General features: G+C 42.1%; 1 protein-coding gene across 1 annotated transcript in view; it reads left to right on the top strand.

The window, feature by feature from the left end:
* The window catches only part of LOC131764562 (myomegalin-like), a 58,980-nt gene extending 37,131 nt beyond the window's left edge, over positions 1–21,849 (top strand). The window contains exons 2-8 of the mRNA XM_067031133.1: positions 1,328–1,478; positions 12,456–12,688; positions 13,814–13,865; positions 14,926–15,101; positions 18,560–18,793; positions 20,241–20,372; positions 21,626–21,849. Of these exons, the coding sequence (XP_066887234.1) occupies positions 1,328–1,478; positions 12,456–12,688; positions 13,814–13,865; positions 14,926–15,101; positions 18,560–18,793; positions 20,241–20,372; positions 21,626–21,744 (1,097 nt within the window). The 3' untranslated portion in view covers positions 21,745–21,849. The remainder of the gene's footprint in view (positions 1–1,327; positions 1,479–12,455; positions 12,689–13,813; positions 13,866–14,925; positions 15,102–18,559; positions 18,794–20,240; positions 20,373–21,625) is intronic.
* The last annotated feature ends 1,468 nt before the right edge of the window (positions 21,850–23,317 follow it).

Here is a 23,317-nt window from a genome sequence, read left to right as displayed (position 1 = left end):
CCGGTCCGGGAAGATCCCACATGCCGCGGAGCGGCTGGGCCCGTGAGCCATGGCCGCTGAGCCTGCGCGTCCAGAGCCTGTGCTCCGCAACGGGAGAGACCCGTGTACCACACACACACACACAAAAAAAATGAGGGTGGGAGTTCAGAAAGTTAAAATTGACTTCTTGTTAAATGAAACCCCTACATGTTTCCCTGCTTCAGGGGAAAGAAATCCAACATTGCATTGGGATATATTAACTATTATGGAATGAAAAGATTATGATCAATGAAAAATCATTATGCTAAATTTATTAGTCATACTTTGAACATATACTCCAGTTTTTGATCACTATGCTCCTAAAAGAATATAAGGAATAAAATCTGGAGAGTTCCCAAAGAGAAATGGTGAGAATCACTAGAAGCCTTAAAAAATTCATTTAGGAAAAGCCACAAGAATTGTTTTTATTGAAACTATCTTCAAGAAAATAAAAGGTGTTGAGAAAATATTATTTGTTTGATGTTTTCTATGCAACAGCAAGATTGAACGAGGAAAATATGCTTAGATTTTTCTTTAGAAATTGATTGGTTGGTAGTATGAGCAAAAGAATACACATGCTAAAACTGGCTGGTAAGAGAGGTGATCTTTATTGATAGGGACATCCAGGGAGAAACAGGTAGCCTTGTGTTGAGTATCGTGGGCCATCAGAAAGCAGGGCTTCCTCAGGTTCTGTAGCTACCTCCACATTCCAATTCTAGAATTACAACTTGAGGCCAGACACTCTGAGTCCTTCCCATGTTGCTATTGTTGAGTCCCAGTTACTGAGATTTGAATTCTGACATCTCAAATTCTGTTTCTGCCCACATGACTGTCAAAACTTAGGGACGATAGAAAGGCTTTCTGATTTCTGAAGGGACACTCCCAGGGGACTTTATCTCAACTGTAAGAATCAAAAATACTCATCCTTTAGCCAGTTTAAAGCCCATTTGTTTGCATTTGTTTACTTCATTGTTTGCTTATTTTTACTTCTAAAACTTCTCTGGACCCTCCTCTTCCTCTTCATAGCAAGCAACGTCTCCCCCTACTTGCTGCATCTTTCCTTCAACCCAGTGGATCACCAGGGTCGTCATGGCTGATAAAGAACTGTTCAAGGGGGCACATTGTAGGTTTCATTGTTTATTTTGTTATAGGTTCTGCTCTTGTGATTTTCATGCTCCTAGAGGACGCTTCATAGTAATCCAGCCTCTTTAAACCATTATTTTGTTTTGATTCCTCTAGGTAGCTTTGGAGGAAAGTCTAGCCATTGTGGAGACCCAGATGCATTTCTTTTCTATCTTTCCTTTTAAAGGAGGCAGTAAGAGGGTTCTTTGTGAGAAAATGCTCCAACTGAAGACTGTGGTGCATCAGCCCTTAGAGAAGAAGGGACCTGCTGAGAGGGGAGTGAATGAGCAGAAGACTCAGCCTGAGAAAGCAGGATTCTCCTCTGTGTCCCACAGTGGGTAAGAGACTCTGTTCAGAGACTTCTTCTGTCAGAATTAAGTCATTGCTATCATGGCAGTTTTCAGGGTCTGTATTCAGGCTTTGTACCTTAACTGTAGTGCTTTCTCTTAAGACCTTCCTGGAAATTCTTTAAAGAAAAGTCTGTAGTAGTTTTATTTTATTTTATTTTTTTAAAAAGGTCCACAATGCAGAACCAAGTTGTGTTTGCTTTTTTAATTTTTTTAAAGATTTTTTGATGTGGACCATTTTTTTAAGTCTTTATTGAATTTGTTACAATATTGCTTCTGTTTTATGTTTTGATTTTTTGGCTGTGAGGCACGTGGGATCTTAGTTCCCTGACCAGGGATCAAACCTGTACCCCCTGCACTGGAAAGCAAAAAGTCTTAACCACTGGACCACCAGGGAAGTCCCTGTGTTCTTATTATTAATTACTTTATATTATTCAGAGTAATTTGGTTTTATTCTAACTAACAATGCATGTATGCACCAAATATATGATCTCATGGGGGCTTGAGATTTCATAGAACTCTTCCAGTCACGTGAGTAGTGTCTCTTTTCTGCATTGATGGGAGCACATACGAATCTCCTGTTACCTGAGATGTTTTGATGGTGAAAGCTGACCCACATCAGTGCCTGAGGAGGTAGACTTATACAGAGGCTCCTCCATCTCCACCCCATTCTCTTGGAAGCTTATGCCCCTGGTTTCTAGAATGGCAATTTGGATAAACTTCAATATTTTAAATTTATTTTTTATTGAGGTAACATCAGTTTATAACATTATATAACTTTCATGTGTACAATCTTATATTTCTACTTCTGTATACACTACAGTGTGATCAGCTCAATTTTAAAAATAAGCTTACAAAATTGCCAAATAATGGCCTGTTGGCTAGATTTGTCAGTCTGTCTTTTTTTTTTGCTGTATGCGGGCCTCTCACTGTTGTGGCCTCTCCCGTTGCGGAGCACAGGCTCCGGACGCACAGGCTCAGCGGCCATGGCTCACGGGCTTAGTTGCTCCGCGGCATGTGGGATCTTCCCGGACCAGGGCACGAACCCGTGTCTCCTGCATCGGCAGGCGGATTCTCAACCACTGCGCCACCAGGGAAGCCCTGTCAATCTGTCTTTAATGGCTGTTTTCCTATAACTTTTGGAAGGCATTCAGTTAATATGGGGATAATCTATTATACAGTTACCTGTGAGCACCAGTTACTGAAGTGCTGAATCATCACTAACTTGCTTAGTGGTTGAAGTGCAGCTTTGGAGGTGGTGAGATTTTGCTTCATGCTCCATTGGGTCACTGTCAATATGTACCACTTAAATTTCACTGACCCAGAGAATAATGTTAGAGCTAAAATAACCTGAGAGTTATTTTAGAAATGAGAACACTCAGGCCCAAAGATATAGTTGCTTGATCACAGTTGCACAGTAGCCTTCGGCAGAAATAATATCAGAATCCTGGGCTCTCAATTCACAAAGCCTACACTCACTTTGTCAGATGCATTTAAAAATTTTATATTCTTGTTATCATTCTTTTTAAAAAATAGACTTTATTTTTAGAGCAGTTTTAAGTTCAGAGAAAAATTCATGGAAAGTACAAAGAGTTCCCATATACCTATCCCTGACCCTGCACATTCATAGCCTCTTGCCCCAATATCAACATCCTGCACCAGTGTCGTATATTTGTTGGTATTTGTTGCAATTGATGAACATCATTATCAACCAAAGTCAGTAGTTTACATTAGTGTTCATTCTTGGTATTGTACACTCTATAGGTTTTGACAAAAGTATGGTGACATGCATCTACCATTACAGTATCATATAGAATGACTATTCACTGCCCTAGAAATACTCAGCTCCACCTATTCATCCTTCCCTCCCTTTTAATCCCTGGCAACCACTGACCTTTTTACTGTCACCACAGTTTTGCCTTTTCTAGAATGTCATATAGTTGCAGTCATACACTATCTAGCTTTTTCAAACTGTCTTCTTTTACTTAGTAATATGCATTTAAGATTCCTCCATGTCTTTTAATAGCTTGATTGTGCATTTCTTTTAAGAACTGAAAAATATTTCATTTTCTGGTTGTACCACAGTTTATTTATCTGTTCGTCTGCTGAAGAACATCTTGGTTGCTTCCAAGTTCTGGCAATTATGAATAAAGCTGCTGTAAACATTGTGTGCAGATTTTTATGTGGACATAAGTTTTCAACTCACTTGGGTAAATAGCGAAGAGTGTGGTTGCTGGATCAAATGGTAGGAATATGTTTAATTTTGTAAGAAACTGTCAAACTGTCTTCAAAAGTAGCTATAACATTTTGCATTCCCACCAGCAATGAATGAGAGTATCTATTGCTCCACATCCTCACCAGCATTTAGTGTTGTGAATGTTCTAGATGGTTGCCATTCTAACGATGTATAGTAGTATCTTATTGTTGTTTTAATTGGCAGTTCCATGATGACATTGATATTGAGCATTTTTATATGCTTATGTGCCCTCTGTATATCTTCTTTGGTGCCTGTTCAGGTCTTTTGCCCATTATTTAATTGAATTGTATGTTTTCTTATTGTTGAGTTTTGAGAGTTCTTTGTGTATTTTGGATAACAGTCCTTTATCATGTATGTCTTTTTCAAATATTTTCTCCATATCTGTGATTTGCTTTCTTACTCTCTTGACCATGTCTTTTGCAAAGCAGAAGTTTTAAATTTTAAAACTTGGTATTGTATCTAAAGAGTCATCACCAACAGCAGAAACTAACACACCATTGTAAAGCCATTATACCCCAATAAAGATGTTAAAATAAATAAATAAAAAGTAAAAAAAAAAAAGGGGTCATTACCAAACTCAAGATCATCTAGATTTTCGGTTGCATTATCTTCTAGGAGTTTCATAGTTTTGTGTTTTACATTTAGGTCTATGATCTATTTTGAGTTAATTTTTGTGAAGGGTATAAGGTCTGTATCTAGGTTCATTTTCTTTGCATGTGGATGTCCAATTGTTCAGCACCATTTGTTGAAAAGACTATCTTTTCTCAATTATATTGCCTTTACTCCTTTGTCAAAGATCAGTCAACTATATTTTTGTGGGTCTGTTTCTGGGCTCTCCATTTTGTTCTATTGATTTGTCTATTCTTTCACCACTACCACACTTTCTTGATTACTATAGGTATATAGTAAGTCTTAACGTTGGTAGTGTCTGTCCTCTGACTTTGTTCTTTTCCTTCAATATTATGTTGACTCTTCCGGTTCTTTTGCCTCTCCATGTAAACCTTAGAATCAGTTTGCCAATATCCACAAAATAACTTGCTTGGGATTTTGACTGTGATTGCCTTGTATCTTTAAATGAAGTTGGAAAGAACTGACATCTTAACAATATTGCATTTTCCTATCCATGAATATGAAATATCTCTCCAGTTATTTAGTTCTTCTTTGATTTCCTTCCTCAGAGTTTTATAGTTTTCCTCACATGGGTCTTGTACACATTTTGTTAGATTTATACCTAAATATGTCATTTTGGGGGGTGCTAATGCAAATGGTACAGTTTCAATTTCAAATTCCACTTGTACGTTGCTGGTATATAGGAAAGAAGCTGACTTTTGTATATTAACCTCATATTCTGCAACCTTACTGTAATCACTTATTAGTTCCAAGAGTTTTTTGGTTGATCCTTTCAGATTTTCTACATAGACAATAATGTCATTGCAAACAAAGACAGTTGTATTTCTTCCTTTCCATTCTGTAAACCTTTTATTTCTTTTACCTATCTTATTGCATTAACTAGGAATTCCAATATGATGTTGCAAAGGAGTGGTGAGAGGGGATAAACTTACCTTGTTTCTGATCTGAGTGGAAAAGCTTCTGGTTTCTTACTACTAAGTGTAATGTTAGTTATATGTTTTTTTGTAGATATTCTTTATCAAGTTGAGAAAGTTTCTTTTTATTCCTATTTTTCTGGGAGTTTTTTTTTTAAATCATGAATAAGTGTTGGATTTTGTCAGATGCTTTTTTTTTGCATCTATTGATAAGATCATGTGATTTTTCTTCATTAGCCTATTGATGTGATGAATTACATCAGGTGATTTTCAAATGTTGGAGCCAGCTTTGCATGCCTGGAATAAATCTCACTTGGTGTGTTGTATAATTCTTTTTATTCATTGTTGACTTCAATTTGCTAATATTTTGCTGAGAATTTTTGCACATATGTTCATGAAAGATATTGGTTTGTAGTTTTTTTCTTATAATGTCTTTGTCTGGTTTTGATATTAGGGTAATGTTAGCTCCATAGAATGAGTTAGAAAGTATCTCCTCTGCTTCTATCTTCCGGAAGAGACTATGGAGAATTGGTATAATTTTTTCCCTATATATTTGGTAGAATTCACTAGTGAACCCATCTGGGCCTGGTGCTTTCTGTTTTGGAAGGTTATTAATTATTGAATCAATGTCTTCAATAGATATAGTTATATTGAGATTGTCTATTTCTTCTTGTATGAGTTTTGGCAGATTGTGTTTTTCAAGAAATTGGCCCATTTCATCTAGGTTATCAAATTTGTGGGATTAGAGTTATTCATAGTATTCCTTTATTATCCTTTTAATGTCCATGGGCTCTATAATGATGGTCCTCTCTTTCATTTCTGTTATTAGTAATTTGTGTCTTCCCTCTTTCTTAGTTAGCCTGGCCAGAGGCTTATTTATTTTATTGATGTTTTCAAGAAAACAGCTTTTATGCAAAAAAAATACCTAGATACATTTTAATTGTTATTGTGATAAGTGCTATTTATTATTTGGAAACTGGCTGAGAGTAAATAATAGACCTATAGAATCCAGAATAATAAATGTGTTTCAGAAAAGAGCCTTGTTTTAAAAGTAGAATTAGCTTTATTTATATCTCAGTGACCCCTGAAAGTCAGAAGAAGAGGATGCATGGTACTGATAAAGATACTAGGTTGGGAGTGTGAAGCCAAAATTTTTAATGATGGCTCTTCCACCAACCAATTATGGGGGTTCAGATATACCCCCTCAGCTTTATTGAGATATTATTGATATATGTCAAATATCTTTCTTATTCTTTGTGAGCCTCAGTGTCTTCATCTGTAAAATAAGATGAAGTCCCTTCCTGAACTAGTATTTTATACCTCTTGATGGACTAGGATGTTAAAGGGTCTGTAATCTTAGTAAATGCAGCCAGGACTGGGCCTTGGCCCCTGATGTATATCTGTGTGTCGTGTGTGTGTTTCTTACAAGGAGCACTATGCTAATATTATATCCTGAGATAGAACTGAAAGAGCAGATAGAAGAAGAAGCATCTTCTTAGTTGGCAAAAGAGAATAACAAAAAGAGGGATGGAGATGATGGTGGGGGGGGTGGGAACGGGTAGCCAAAGTTGGTGTGAATGAGAAAGTTAGAGGGAACTGAGTGTAAAAAATCCAGAAATGACAACATTGAAACTATTGGATCACTAAAAATAGTAATTAGTAAGAGTTTATTGTGCACATAAAAACATTTCATGAACTGGGAACTCTTAAATGGACAGTTAGAATGAGGCTCAGAAGTATATTGTTATAAGATAGCTTATATAGTAAGAATGCAGAGGCTGTTTATTATTTACAATGATTTGTTATAGCATTAGAGTTTTCCTAATGATAGAGGTTTGGTTAAAACTGGCCACCTCATGCCAATTTGGGGGACCAGCTTAAGTTTTGTTTACGATTTTCAAAGGCACTTACAAGATGCAGTGCAATGTAATTTTTTTCTTGTTTTGCAGATTAGGTTGAGTTTAGTAGCTTCAGTAATTTTCTTAATAGCATAATCAAAGATTTCATTGTCATTATCTATTTTAAAATTTGTGTCATTATATATAGGAGTTCATTCTCCATCATCTGAGTCAAACCAAAGGGTGCAATTAAAGAGTGAGTCCAGAACATGTCCTAAATCAAGTCCAGTACCATTAAGGTTTTCTGTGCATAGGGACCGATTGCCAGCAATGAAGTTTACAGTGATTACAGGCCATCCTTTGGCTTCTGAAGCTTCCTCTCAATGGCAGATTAATTGGCCATCAGTATTAGCTGAATGGCCAAAGGATGGATACTAAATCTTTCTGTAAGGCCATTTTTCCTGTCATCCAAGTATGTGTAAAACCTGGTTCTAATATTAACTGAGAGTCTCCCTGAGCTTTTAAGTGGCTACACTTAAATAATAATAACATAACAATCATTTTGATTAGTAAAGGAGGGTATTCATTGAATGGTGGACCTTAGTGGGTGGAGAAAATCCCTAACAGAAAAAAGAGAATGAGTTTGAATGTTTTATGTTTGTAAAATAGCAATATCACAATAATTGTTATAAAAATAAGTCCTGGAAGAGAATGGGGAATCCAGCAGAATCATGTTCTGTGATCTTCGGTGTAAGCTGTCTACCTTGTGTTTCATCTGTTTTGAGGGAAGATTTTTTTTTTCCTGGAAATCTTTCATTTTAAGTCAGCTGAAGGTTGACAAGTTCAAGAGTCTGGTGGTGGTGCGGGGAGGCTTCTCTTCAGTTGAGGGACGTGGATCCAAGTTTCAATATCCTGTAATTTAACTGCTGTGTGAGAAATTTTAAAAAACCTGGTAGGCCCCTTTCCATCAAGGTTCAAGTGAAGTTTTTCACTGATGTCTCTTCCAGAATACCTAGTCTCCAGGTTCCAGTGTAAGGGATACAAAGTCCTCATCAGACCAAGGATCTCTGAAAGTCTCCTTGACCTGTTGACTGTAAGCTTTTGAATATTGTATTAGTGCCCTACAGTATTGGGTCATATTAGAATTTACAAGGGCAGGATGTGCATGGGGTTCTCTTATCAAAGGCATGGGTTGTCCAGTGGTGATTTCACAAGGGTGTTAATTTATGTTTCCCAAAAGGTGTTGACCTCATTGTCATGAGGGCTGAGGGTAGCACTTTAGGCCAAGGTATTCCTGTGTTTTCAGTCAGTGTTGCCAATTTAAATTTTAGAGTGCCATTGGTACATTCAACTTCCCCAAAGACTGAGGCTGATAGGGACAATGATAATGCCATAATGTTTGAATAACCTTGGTTAGTTGTTTTAAAACCTGTCTAGTAAAGTGAGTCCCTTTAATATTTGAAATTTCATTTGGGATTCCCCACAATGGAAAAATATTTTCTAATAATTTCTTGGCTACAATGTTGGCATCGGCTTTCCAACATGGGAAAGCTTCTATTCCTCTAGACACACCATTACAAGTACATACTGATAGCCCCTAAAGGAGACAATTGAAAAAGTTTAATCATAAATATTCAAATGGTCCAGACAGTGGGGGAGCAGCCCCTGGAGTTACATTAATGGTTTTACCCATGTTATATGATTGACAGTTTAAACATTGATTATACACGTGTCTTGCTAATTTAGAACAACCATATCACTAATATTTTTTCATAATTTGAGTCATTTTGTCAATTCCATCGTGGGTAGTCTCGTAGAGTACTTGCAAGAGTGGTAGTTTGAGAGATTCAGGAAGCACCAGACAGCCATTTGGGCCCTCCGAAAGTCCTCTTTTTTATGTTAAATATTCATCCTTCTTCATGACACTTTTGTACCTTTCAGCATCAGATACAATTTTTTGCCTATTACACAAATTGTCTTAAGTAATCTGATTTGGCTCTACCGTGGACGATAGGTTGTAGAAATTCAGGAAAAATGGCTATGTGCCATTTTATGGAGTTCATTTAAATTACAAAGTTTTGGTACCTTAGTAATTTTTTGAGTTGTAGCTTTAGCATGAAAGTCAGCCATCACATTTCCCTGGTATTCAGGGTCTGATCAGTGGGTATGAGCCTCAATTTTTATGACAGCAACTTGTGAGGGCAATAATAGTGCAGAGAGGAGGTCAGCAACCTGAGATCCATTTTTATAGGTGTATCACTGGACTTAAAAATCTTCTCTGTTCCCGGAGCATACCAAAGCCATGGACTACTCTGAGGGCGTACCCGCTATCAGTGTAGATATTTGCAGTTTTTTCTTTTGACAATTCACAGGCTCAAGTGAGGGTAAACAGTTCTGTTGGTTGAGCTGAATTAAACTGAGGAAGGGACTCCTCTTTCTAACGGTTCTTGTTGAGTAGTTATAGTATATGCAGCTTGATGTTCCCCTTCAGAATTTGTGGCATAGGAGCCACCAACACAGAGTACTAAATCTGGGTTGGCTAATAGGGTTTTCTGTAAAACTCATCTGGGAGTTAGATTTGGGGAGCCAAATTCAGCACCATTGAGTCTCTCTGTGTCAGGTAAGCATAGGAAGGTAACAGGGTTTAAAGAACAGCAGCAAAGAATGCTCAGATTAGGAGACAGAAGTAGAATCTCATGTTAATCTACTAGCTAAGAAATGGTGTGTATGCTCAATGTTTAGCATACGTTCTACAACATGAGGAGCCTGTAAATTTAATTCACTTCCCTGAACAAATTTCAAGGAGGATTCCACAAAGGAATTTAAAGGCTGCACCTACTGCGTTTAAAAAATTGGGGTATGCCCAGCCCACTGTACCCAATTGTAGGCTATGGGTCTATTTTTTTCCTCCAGGTTTTTGCACAAGAACTTCCAAAGCCTGATTATTACATTCCTAAACAAACAGCATGCAAGGTTTAGTGTAGTTGGCAGGGGGGCGGGGGGCGGGTCCCAATGCAGGAGGATTTTGTAAAGCCCTTTAGCTTCAGTAAAGCCTTTCTCATATTTTGTTTCCCAAGGAAGAGGTTCTTGAGTGTTATTTTTAGTCAATTCCTACACAGAGTGGAGTAGCTAACAAGGAAATGTTAGGGACCCTGGCTTGTCAATATCCTGCAGGTCTGAGGAAACCTCTAAGTTCTTAGTCATAGGTTGGGTTACATGGGGTGGTACTTATTCTTTCTGGAGACAGAAAGTGTCCTTTTACAGATAAATCATGACTCCAGGCAATGTACCTTTCCTTGTGAAAACTGAAGTGTATCTCACGAGGCCTTATGGCCTTTATAAGCCAGTCGTAACAAATATTTTGAATTAACGTCTGAGTTCTCTCTAGATGAGGAACACAGAAGTAAGTCATCTGCATATTGAATCAAAGTAGAATTTCTGAGATTTTGCAGTGTGCTTAAATCCTTAATGCATCTGAAGCAGCAGTAATAATAGTATTTTTCTGTACTTATATTACATTTGAGAAAGGCTTTTATACATGATACCTCATAAATGTTTACTGAATGTATCATTTGCTAGATACCATGTTAGGCACCTGGAATCAATAAGATCTGGTCTCTTCCATGGAGAAACTCAAACCGGTGGGGAAGAAAAGCATATGAATAGATAGCTTCAACAGAACACTCTAACTCTTCTAACCTCTGGGTGTTTTGGAAGCCCAGATGAAAAGAGTGTAGGACAAGGCCATCTCTTCCTAAGAAGCTGTCACCCATTGAGATGAATTTCTGAGGACAATCCCATTTCACAGACCTCCGCACAAGTGAGTGCAAGGTCCTTCTTAAGGGAAGGGTTTTCTGCGTCAATGGAGAATCCATAGGCTCCCTGAGAGGACACTTAGGACAGGAACACAGGGAGAGATGAGTGGAGGTTTGCAAGCACTTCTCTTTTCCATTATTGAAGAACTGTCTACTGAGAGCCCCCTCTGTGTTTGCCTGTGTGCATAAGATGAATAAAAAACTCCCAGCACCGAAAGAATTCTTAGCCTAGTAACCAGTATAGCTGCTTAATGACATGAGAATTGTTGGACAGAAATGTGAATAAAGTATAGGGCGGGTTAAAAGGTTCAAAGGGGGTTTTATGCTGCTTGACCTGCCCTGATCCCCATTCAGGCTCCTTCCAACACCTGGATTGCTTGCTCCAGACCAGCGACTCTGGGCCTCGGGCAGATTTCCGCTTCTCAGAAAACAAATAGCACCTGTGCTTCCTGCTGGCACAATACAGACAACACTGCCTAGGTCTGCAAGAGAAAATGGTGAAATCAGAAGCCATTGGTTCTGCTCTGGCACATCTGTAGAAACACAGAGGATGTCAAGTTGGTCTTATACGTTCACCATTACCAAAGTAATGAATGATAATCTGTCTTCATTTTGATAAGTTAAATGCTTTATAGGCTTTGCTCTACTCATCCCAACATGTAAAATAAATTTCAATCCTGACTGTATTTCTAAAAAGGCAAAGAAGCTGAATGACTCTCACTTTGCAGATAAAGAAACTGAGGCACAAAGTAGTAAAGTGACTTCTCAAGTTTGCAGTGGGAGGACAGAGTGCATTGGGCTTGCTGATTCCTGCTCATACATCCAACCACTTTGCTTCCCTCAGGAACAAGATAAACTAAAACCTTCTCTTTTACTCTTCTATATAACAAATAGTAGTTATATTGGCCAAGATATCATAGGGTTCTAAATTAATTCAGAACATTTTTTGGAGATCATATTTTTCAGATCATTCTTTTGAACCCTATGGGCAAAACTGTAGCAGTTACACTGCAGAATTCAGAAGCGATAGTATATAGTGATTAAATTAAGGGCTTGAGGATGTCTTGCCAATCAAGCCTTGGCTGTCTATGGAAAAGACACAGATAGGTCCACTCTGGTGAAAGAAGAATCCCACTGTCTAGACAAGTGGTCTCTTCTCTCACATAATGATTTTCCTTTCAACTTTTCAATTAACACCTAGCTTTGTTTACTGTATTGAAATGGATTATAAGCTGAAGAGAGGGACTGGGAACAGATTTTACAGTAGAATTAGAGAAGAAAGCCATTTTCAGAAGTACAGGGCATGGGGAAAGATGATCTTAGAAGGGGTCTTGTACACAGAGAAACTCTTTTGTTTTCCTTCCATCATTCTCTTTACCACATTCCGGTCACTAAACACGTGCTAGAGTTCAGCGTGGAGGCTCTTTCGGTGAAATTCTCAAAGCACCTTCTGCTGAAGCGCCATAATCTATCAGTCACCCCTTTCCACCCTTACTGTTTCTTTCCCACCTTAGGGAATATTCCTTGATCCAGGATCAGGCTCGAGAGTTGACCCACCTGCGGGAAAAGATGAGGATTGGGCGGGCTGTCTCTTCCCTTCTCATCCAACATGTCAAGAACACAGTGAAGACCTTTGAAGAGCTCCTCAGCAGTAATAAGATTGACTACTACATGGAGCAGCATTTCCGCGAGCAGCTGGCCAAGGGCAGCCAGCTGGCAGAGAGCCTTGCCAGCAAATTCAACACAGGTAATGTGGCCCCAGGGCTCAGGAGGGCCTTTAGTCCCTCCCAAGGACCTACGCTCACACAGGCCCACACTCATCCGCGAGTGACTTTTCAATCTGGGGTCCTGCTTTGTAATCACCATCTTGGGGCCAGAGTCAGGACTGGCTGGGCAGGAGCAACAGAGGGGCACACAGGGTTGAGGATGCCATGATGATTACCTGCTCCTCCATCTCTCATGGAATATGGCTGCTATGGCAGGAGGTATCAGTGGGGGGACAGCATTTATCTGAAACTCATTGGTGGAAAGAGAGGTGTAGTAAGGGCAGCTGGTTGTCGTGAAAAGAGCCCTAAACTAGGAATCTAAAGACTCTTGCTCTTGCTCTAGCCTGTATGTGATCATTACTAGTTCTGGACATATTCACATTCCTTTTGATATCTGTTTCCTCACCTAAAAAATTAGGTCAAATAATACCAGCCCCTAAAGTTTACATGATTGTTCTTAGGATCAAATAAACAATATTAATCAGTGTACTTCAAAAGAATGGTAAAAGAATCATGCTGATTTGGGAATGGTTTAGGCGCTCTGTGTATTAGTACCTTTTGTGGAATATTTATTTCAGGAGCCTTTTACATAGAATATTGCCTGGAGACCTGAGGGCACATAGTAAGAGCAGGCTTGAGGCCACTGTGCAGGCTCCTGGTGGCAGAGGCAGAGGTGGGACGGCGATGTCTGTCACCTCTACAGAGGCAGGAGTGGGTTCTGCATGAACGCTGTGATGGGAAACACAGACACGGGACTGGGAACCAGCCTTGTGGCAGGACTTGAGGACTCTGGCTGGGGTGGTCCAGAGGCCAGCTGGACAAGTATCCCATGATCTGTGGGAAAAGAGACATTTTCAGCTTTTTACTCTGACTCAGGGCAGAGCAAGTAGAGATGATGATCTTCATGGTGGGTTCAGGAAAGTCTGCCAGACAAGTTCTCTAAAGACTCAACCCAGTGTCTCCTGAGAAAATTCAGAGTATCCTGGACTTGAGAGTCAAGCAGCTATGTGTCTCTGGTCCCAGAGAGAGAACCCAGTGTGTGTTTGTGTTTGGTAAATGAGAGCTGCTTAAATTATGACTGGTCCTTTTTTTAATTTGCATTTCAGATGACTGTATAAGTAAGAAGAATCAAAGAGAACAGGTGCTGCGGAACCTCAGGTAACTACAAATTTTCAGGGGCTATGAAAGATATAATCTGGTAAAGGATCCAGAGCAGAGGACAGAAGATCAAAGGAGCAGGAGCTCTCACCCTCTGTAAAAAAACAAACGGCTGTGGGGCTTCCCTGGTGGCGCAGTGGTTGAGAATCCCCCTGCCAATGCCGGGGACACGGGTTCGTGCCCTGGTCCAGGAGGATCCCACATGCCGTGGAGCGGCTGGGCCCGTGAGCCATGGCCGCTGAGCCTGCGCGTCCGGAGCCTGTGATCTGCAGCGGGAGAGGCCACAGCAGTGAGAGGCCCGTGTACCACACACACAAAAAAAACCAAAACGGCTGATTATACCATTACACCATTACGTATCCTTAGTGACAAAGTGGTCTCATTTCCCATTTTTTAAATTTATTTTTCTTTTGGTTCCAAGTCTCATATTAATTCACTAATTTAGTAATATAGAGCTGCTCTAGCCTAACTCTCCAGTCTTAGGAGTCTCCTGTACTCCCAGGGATCACCTCTGATTTCCCCTAGATCTTTAAAAACTGGAGTGAGATTATACCTGATATCTTCAAGTGTGACCCAATGAGTTCTGGCAGATGTTAAATGGCTACAAATTTTCTTTGAAAGAAAAAAGAGTTATACTATAAATATGACATAGATAGATTTATATTGTGTATAACTATACTTAGGGAAGGAGGTCTAGAAACTACAAGACACCCAGAAGGCAACATTGCCTCAGGAAGCAGTTTTAAATACTATTCAATGGATTATGTCAGAGTATGTTGAAATCTTACAGGCCTCTGGGTGTCTTGTGAAGGAACCATAAGTGTTAAAGAGCCTGATGGGTCTTCTCTCTTTCTCAGGATGTTTGTGGCCAAGGCACTGGACACTGTTGTTCTCTCCTGCCTCCCAACTCTCTACCCCCAAATGGAAATGGATTTTTTGGCTTCTTCTCTAAAGGAACAGTCTCCTTGACTCCTGGGGCCTCTCCTGTGAGCCCCCAGGTCAATACAGCTGTGGTGTTCGGGTGACTTTCACTTTTCCTTCTGTCTTTCTTACCCCCTAGTATCTTAAGGGAGTTGCAGAAGAAGGGTAAAATGACAGAAGTCCTAGAGACCAAGCAGGATGCCCGGCCCCAGACCCGCACCAGCAGCCATGCCCAGTCCGCTGCCCACCGCTCCCCTAGCGGCACCTCTCCGCTGTTTGATGAGCAGGAAGTGCGCCCTGGAGTGGATGTGGCTAGTAAGTATCCAGAGAGCCTCCAGTTTCTGGGTGCTCGCTTATTTGTCTAGACCAAGAGGGGGCATCTTGGCAGCCAGACCCTGCAGATCCACTGTGATGTACCTGGTTGAGCACAGGTCTGGGACTCAGTGCCAAGCACAGGCCCCAAGGGTGTCAGATAGCTTTTCTCCATTCCTAGTCCCCCACGTCGTCAGCCACCAGACCCCGTCAGGCACATACATGGTGTTGGACTTGAGGGGAGGGGTCATGAATTGGGAATGGGAGGGGACAGATGCTCCTCATCACTGCAACACAGTCACGTCGTGTTTCAGACTACGGACGCAAATATCATTAACATTGGGCCTCTGATCTTGGACTCTTTTGGGTAAACAGCCACAGTTCCTATTTTCTCTTCACCACTAAATATTCCTTATCGTTTGTGGTTTTACAGATCCCACTCATCATTCTAATAATTCAGCTGTAATATCCTCTAAACCATCAGTAACTGGGACTGGCTGAAACCATCACCAGCATGCCCCTCTCCAGAATTCCCCAAGGAGGGCTCTTAGGTAGCTTGCTAGGGATAGGAGGAGGAGAGTAAGTTTAAAACCAATTATTCATTTTCTCCTGCTAAGCCTTCTCTTTATTCTCCCTCCTGAGAAAAGCATTTGAATTTTTAGGCAATTGTATGACTCAGATTCTGGTGTGAACAACCAGGGACCAGGAAACCATCTTTAGTCCCTGGCTATATCTGGGGATTTTTTGCTTTTTTTTTTTTTAATCTGAACTGACTGTTTTAGGCATGAATAAGCCATAATGGGTTTTGACCTGGTACTATTCCTGTTTCTCATTTTACCCTGAGAAGCAAAGCAGCATCATGTTTCCTCACGAGTATAGCAACCAAGGGAAGACAGGAAGTACACCTTTATTGAGCACCTATTATGCTTGTATTATTGAGCACCTATTATGCTTGTATTATTGACCACTACACACATGTTGCTTCATTTAATCAGGACAGCAATCCTCTTAAGTTGGTGCTGGTGTTCTGATTTTACAGCACAGCTAAGGACACTGAGGCTTGGTGAAGGAAGGGAACTTACTGAAGACAGCCCAGCTTGGGGTAACGTTCACTGTTAGCCTGCCTGACCCTAAAGCTTAGACTGTCCACTGAACTGCAGCCTGAGCATTCAGGGACCAAGCAGGGAGGGAGTCACTCCGTTGCACACCTCTTTCTCTAGGCTTCTGGAGTGAGGGTTTTCCCCATTCCACTCTTTCTGCCCCTATGCCCCACACAAAGGCCTAGCCTCTGCAAAGGAGACAAGACCCTAGACACATTGCACTTCCACCCATGAATTTATAAATGAATGGGGTGCCCTTGATATGTATGTGACATCATCCAAGGGCCAATGGGAGTTTTGAGTGCATCCTTGGACTCACTTGCCCATAGGCACTTGGTTCCACCTCAGCGCTGCCCTGAGGGACAGCAGGAGAAAGGCAAATACACCTTCTCCTTACCTGAAATTCCTGCCACTTACTTGTAAGAATGGCCACATTTAAAATGTGGCCGCTGGAGTGACACTCTCAGAAAGTATGAAAGTATGGGCCTTATTTTCTGTTATTCCTATCTTTTCTGAGGGAGACTGAAGCCCTTCTTTTTCCCATCTGAAGTCATTATTTTCTCAGAGGGGCAATGGTTTATCACTACTCCTTTGCTTTTGGGGTCAAAATTTCTAGGGTAGTTAACAAATGGTGTGTGGCAGATGTGACAGCTTCACCGTGAGGCTGAATTCCTCTCACAGGAGGCTCTTCTCTGCTGCTTTCCACATGCCATGTAGGGCTCGCTCCCTGTGTTGTGTGGCCAGGGGAGAATGGGACAAGAAAACACTGATCACTGTTAACTGACAGACTTGAACCTTCCTATGCTCTTAGCTGACAGTAAGTTGATTTTCTGGGGAGGGGATAAAGGGGCTTTGAAAGGGGTTGGGAATCACATTTTGATTGAGTTCCTCCTTTAAGTGAGGCTTTGAACTGAAGGCTTTACTCTTTATTTCACTGTGATGTTAATTACATCTTGTATTATGTAAACTGGGGAAGGATACTGACTTAAGTAGGCAGTTTCCTAGAGGAACTTGGCTTGGTTGAGGGAAATAGGACCTCACTCCTCCTTGCTTAGAGGAGAAACCCGACTACTCTGTGGACCTTGAAAGGAGCAACTCTTGAACTTTTCTCTGGATTATGGCCCTGCCACCTAGCCAGTTTTTTTGTCTAAAGGGAGCCAGCAGAGGACATGATGATGTTCTCATAGGATCACTGAGCTGTAAGATACCATATATTGTTTGGTTCTACAATCCGCCAAGCAGAAATACCCAGGTCATTCTTTGGACAGGAGCCAGACAATCAGCTATATTTAATAATTTTTTTTACAGTCTCATGAGCCGTTCTGGGTGGGATGCAACTCACCACTTGCTTTCCTCAGACACTCCCTCAGCCTCAGAAGGCATCCAGAGTAACCTGAGGCAGGAGGAGCGGGAGCCACCAGGAGTGAGCCACCCTGTCTAGGTTTTCTGCTCATCCTCCAGAAGGAGAGACAATTTTCCCTTCTTCATCCTCTTCCAACAACCCCAGTACAGAACAACCTCAGGAAGGACTAGCTGCTCTGTTGCTGGCAAGAGCATAGACTTTTGGGTGAGTGGATCACCTGTTCACAGACCAGCAAATTGCTTCATCTCCTTAGTCTCATGACTCATACGATTGGCAATGAGTCCTGCTATTGGAGGAGACATTTCTGAAGTACCTCCCTGGGAACATTCCAGCATTTGGGGGATCATAGAGGGAGCTAGGAGAGGGGCCCCTGTACTTTTCCTGTGTGTGCACTGTGACCCTCAGACACTACATCTAACAAATACTTCTTGATATCATAGGCCAGGAATGCCAGTAACCTTGGGGTGAAATTTATGATCCTTGAGAAATGAGTTTTTAGCTGATATTCAGCACTAGGCTGGGCGTCACTGATATCCACCTTAGTCTTCATTCCACGAATTACTGCATTAGTTTTCTAAGGCTGCTGTAACAAAATATCACAAACTGGATGTTAAAAACAACAGCAATTTGTTCTGTCACAGTTCTGGAGGCTAGGAGTCTGAGATCAAGGCATCAACAGGCCATGCTCCCTTTTCCTTGCCTCTCCCTGACTTCTGGTGGTTGCGGGAAGCATCCTTTGCCTTGAAGATGCATCACTCCCATTTCTGCCTCCGCTGTCATGTGGTCTTCTCCCCTGTGTATCAGTCATGTTGGATTCAGGGTCCGCCCTCATCCAGTATCATCTCATCTTAACTAATTATATCCATAAAGGTCACAGTCTGAGGTTCCAGGTAGACATGAATTTTTGGAGGATACTATTCAACCCAGTATAATTATTTTTAAAACACTTCATTTCTGACTTCTCTGTTTGTTTCTCACTCATATTCCTTTCTGGACAGATGTCAGCCCAGCCACTCCTGCTGATTCAGGTTCATTGCCCAGCAACCGTTTAGAAGCTGTGTCTGCTCAGCCCTTCTGTCCTTTGAGTGACACCACACAACTGAGTGGTATACCAGACCCTGGGCTTCATGGCAGCAGTGGCCCATGGGACGAGATGAGGCCTCAGAAGATGAATGCATCTGGGAACCTATCCTCCTTCTCCTCTTTATACCAGCCCAACTCCAAGCCCTCTGGTAAAATACAAAGGAGCAGTTGGTGAAATAGAGCCCATTGACAGGAATGATAGATTCCTTTCCTGGCCAGATGGTTTTTTGTTCCTCTGTTAGACCCTGGCTCCCAGAAATGGGTGAGAAGATGAAAGGCAACATCCCGTGGGTGAGCCAGAGAATGAAGTCCCAGCTCAGTGTTGGTCCTTTCTACGTGCCTCTCCCATTTCCCCTACCTAGGGACTCACTCTGGGCAGGCCAATAAAGGAAGCCACTCTGAGGCACTCTGTAGAGAGGATGAGTTGCCTCACATTTTTGTGTTCCCTTCCGTGGGGAAGGTAGGTCTTCCTTAGGTCAAGAGCTATTGCAGGATGGGAGACTGTTTCTGTACACACACACACACACACACACACACACTCTTTGTATACAACTATAAGCCAGTCCTGCCTCTCAAACTTTGCCATTGGGTTTGGAGCCAGGCATCCTAGCAGCCAGTGGCTAGGGGTGCAGCTGTGTTTAGAGGAATGCCTTGAAGCTGCTCCGTTTCTGGGATGCAGACAGTGTAACAAAACATTTGAAATTCTCAGAGAAAAACCTGGCCCTAAGCAAGATGTCCTGGTGGATGTAGCTAATTTTGGTCTTTCTACCCTTTCCTTTGTGCATCTTTTTCTCTCCTTGAAGGTGTTCCTTTCTCTCACTCCTGCTTCAGGTCCTGATACTTCCCCAGGCTCTTCCTTGTCACTTCTCACCAAAGGAAAACACTCAGTGTCACTCATTATTCACAGCCTGATCTAATTTCATCTCCATTTACTTTAGTCTTTCTATCAGTGAGTGGATGTTAAAGGTTGTTCAGTCATGGGTCATAGGGTAAGAGAGGTCTGAGGTAGAGAGGGAGGCCCTCTGGATTGCTGCCTAAGGAAGGAGACACACTTTCTCATCGTCAGGCCAGTCCTACCTAGAGGACTTTAGCGGCTTCGCACCCTTGTTCGACAGGCCAGTGTCTACCTTCCTCAGGTGTACTCAGATAGGATTTTTTTTTTTTTTTTCGGTATGCGGGCCTCTCACTGTTGTGGCCTCTCCGGTTGCGGAGCACAGGCTCCAGATGCGCAGGCTCAGCGGCCACTCCACGGCACGTGGGATCCTCCCAGACCGGGGCACGAACCCATGTCCCCTGCATCGGCAGGCAGACTCTCAACCACTGCGTCACCAGGGAAGCCCAGTGTACTCACCTTCTATCTGGGAGGAGGCCTTGTGGAGTTCCTAACAGAGGGCTATCTTGTGATTGAGAGCCCAGGAGCTCTTTAAATGAAGTTGCCTGGTGTTTCTTGGGTGCCCAGGTGTGAGGAGAAAGTTGACGGAAGTATAGATATGGGCAGGGATCTTGCAGGGAGACCCTGGGCAGAACCGCCCCCTGCCCATGAGTGACAGCCTTCCCCATTTCCTACCTCTCCCATGTCTTGGTGGTATGCAATAGGGGCCGACCTGCTGGAAAAAAATCTTGTTGAGATCCAGAACCTGCGCCAGCGCCTGGAGGAATCCATATTCATCAATGACCGCCTGCGGGAGAGGCTGGAATATGTGCTCAGCAATGCTCACCAAGGAAAAAGTAAGAAAGGCACCAAAACCTCCTGGTTCTGTCCACATCTAGGAGTCTCAAGAGGGCATATAGGTTTGCAGTTATAAAACACATTGGTTTGCAGTACTCCACTCTTCCTCACAGTCAGCCCAGAGAGGGAAGCAGGACAGGCACTATTGTCCCTACTTTACAAATACTGACCCCAAATGGCTTGCCCCAGGCCAGGTTAGTTTTCATCCTCAGGGCTGTCTGATGTCATGCCCATTCTTGTGACTCCCTGTACTACCTGGTGCTGCCCCTGGGCTTGTGGCCTGACTGTCAAATGGTAGAGCCAAGGCTTCCGTGGTGCCCACTTCAGTAGAGGGAGGACCACATCCCACCTTCATGTTACTGCCACATGCCCTGGATAGCACCTGCCACTCCCCCGCCCCATGCAAGCAGCCCATATTTCCATACTTTCCACCCAGATGTTCTCACTGGAAGACCAGTACTTCCACATTCCTTCTCCCTTGTCAGGATCAGAAAAAAGGTGACCAGAGCCCCTACAACATCATAGCAGCAGCCAATTGGGGGAAAGCCCCTGTTCTACAACTGCAGCCATTGACTTGAGTGTGTGGCCCGTCATGGACTCAGCCACATCATACTATTGTCCCAGTGCATGAGGCTCCCAGGTTTTCTGTTTGGCTAGGGCTGAAACTTTGGTGAATGCAAGGAACTATGACTTTGAAAGAATCTGTTACCCAAATGTGTGACTTGACTGGGTTGTTTTTATTCCCTGAGACAGTATCCAACTTTGGCTTCCATGATTAGAACCCAGAGTCCATGCCTCAGCTCTGCAACAAGAAAAGGGCCTTCAGGGAAGCCAGCTGGAGTTTTCAGGTCACTTCCATATCCCTCCTTTCCACAGCAAGACTCTGCTGCAGAATCAAAGAGAAGAGCGTAGAGAGTACAAAAATTGCCCAGACCCACACAGCCCAATCTAGATAAGGCTGCTTCTTATGAGATCCCACCTACAAGTCCCTAGACTCACAAGCTCTAGGTGTGAATAGCACTGAGAAATTCACATTTCATGTATAACTCCCTTCTCCCATCTTTGCTGATAACCAGAGGGTCACTGGCTGTGAACTGAACACCAGCTTGGTATCTCTTTCTCTCCCTTTCCCATTTCCAGCTGAGTGTGAATGAGGAGGGGAAAGAATGTCAGTTTCTGTTTGGAGCAGTCAGTGAAGAGAGTTCCCTAAGTCCCTCCAGACTTCATTGCAGCTCTCTCTTTCCCTCCCCAGGCACTGCACAGCCAGCTCCAGATGTCTCCCTTGCAACCCCTCATTCATACACTGAGCGTCACTATTCTGGCTCTGGTAAGGACATCTTGTGGCATGACAACAGGAGGGTCCAGAGATAAGTTCTCCAGATTTTCCAGCCCTATCCAACAGCATGTGTGGATGTAAATTTGGAGGCATCACATATTACCTTTAAATGAATGGATCAAGTTAATAAATTATTATTTAAAAATTGTTTACACGTATTTACTGAGTGTCTATAAAAAGTAAAATTTGGGCAGGAAAGAATAAAACCCAGAATGGCCTGAAATTCATAGCAAAGTTTAAAGGAAAAAATACATTTTCTCTATTAGCTATCTCTATTTCAGAGAACTAGGCCAGAAAGGCCAATGCTGGGAGAAGGTTGGAGCTATTAAGAGTGGGACCATGGGACTCCTTGACCCCCATTACATGCTTGGAAAGAACAGAAAAACTATCACGTGAAAATATAGTAGGATAAAATCTGAACGTTTATAATGAAGACCATTTACCAGACCCGGATGCGCTCCATTCAACAGAACGACAGAAGTTGCTTCTCAAAGTCATGAAGATCAGAGTTGCCTCAAGCCTGGAAAATAGCAGTTGTCCCATTTTCAGAATGGTAGAAATAATATATTTCAATATATATAGAAGAGTAAATTTTATTTTGATCTTTTTCAAACTAAGAGTGGATTGGTATTAATTAGATGACATGTAAGCACATGGAAAAGATGGGCACTGATAAGCAGAATGGGTTCCCCAAGAGCAAGTTAAGCCATATTAATAACTTGGCAGGTCAGAAGAATGCCCAGAGAGCTGAGTCAAGGATAAAATTTAGGCCCATCTGCTCTATATTGGTCATGGCATAACTCAGTTTTAAGAGAACTTCTAGTTGCCAACTAAGAGACATAGTTTTGCTAGTTTTCAGAGGGTGACTGTTGGAAGCCAACCTGGAGCCTCCGTGCCGTGACAAGGTCATGGGACAACGATCCAAGACAGCACTGCAGGGCAGCGCTGCACCCAGGGAGCTGATTACATCTCTTCTGATCTGCTCTGTAATTTTGTGCTTATGCCTTGAAAAAGTACATGGGGGATTTGCCCCCTGTCCAAAGCTTGACTGTGTGAGACGTCCTCTTCCCCCTCCTAAACCCACAAATTGGGACTTTTTAACCACCCCGCCTGGCTGGTGGGAGAAAAATAATCAACCTGGAAATGTAGGGATGTTTGTATGGAAAACACCAGAAATAGAAAAACAATGGCCCTACATGGGAGTAATAGATGATTATGGGTATTGTTGGTTCTGGTATAAGGATAGATCAGTCATACAGAGTCAGCTGCCAACATTGGAATTGTTGACTCTTCTATTCAGACAGTCTTCATGCCCAGGGAGCACAATAATAGATTAAATTGTGAAAAATATTGTAGATGATTTAGGGGATACATTGTTAAAACCTGTCCATGCGGACCTCTAGGACACATAGGAAAGGTCAGGAAACTTCCTCCTCCATAGTTCCTCTTAATGGCTTGTTACATATTAGCTTGGCTTTGTTATTAGTACGAATTGAACCTACTCTAGGAAAAAACAATGATGTTTTGAGAACCTTTGGAATTATCTTAAAAGTACATCTAGAAATATTAGGTACATTCTAAGATCACTTAGGGTATATAAACCTGACT

The sequence above is a fragment of the Kogia breviceps genome, chromosome 1 (genome assembly GCF_026419965.1).
Source record: "Kogia breviceps isolate mKogBre1 chromosome 1, mKogBre1 haplotype 1, whole genome shotgun sequence".
NCBI classification, from domain to species: domain Eukaryota; kingdom Metazoa; phylum Chordata; class Mammalia; order Artiodactyla; family Physeteridae; genus Kogia; species Kogia breviceps.
This window is presented reverse-complemented; position numbering and strand designations above follow the sequence as displayed.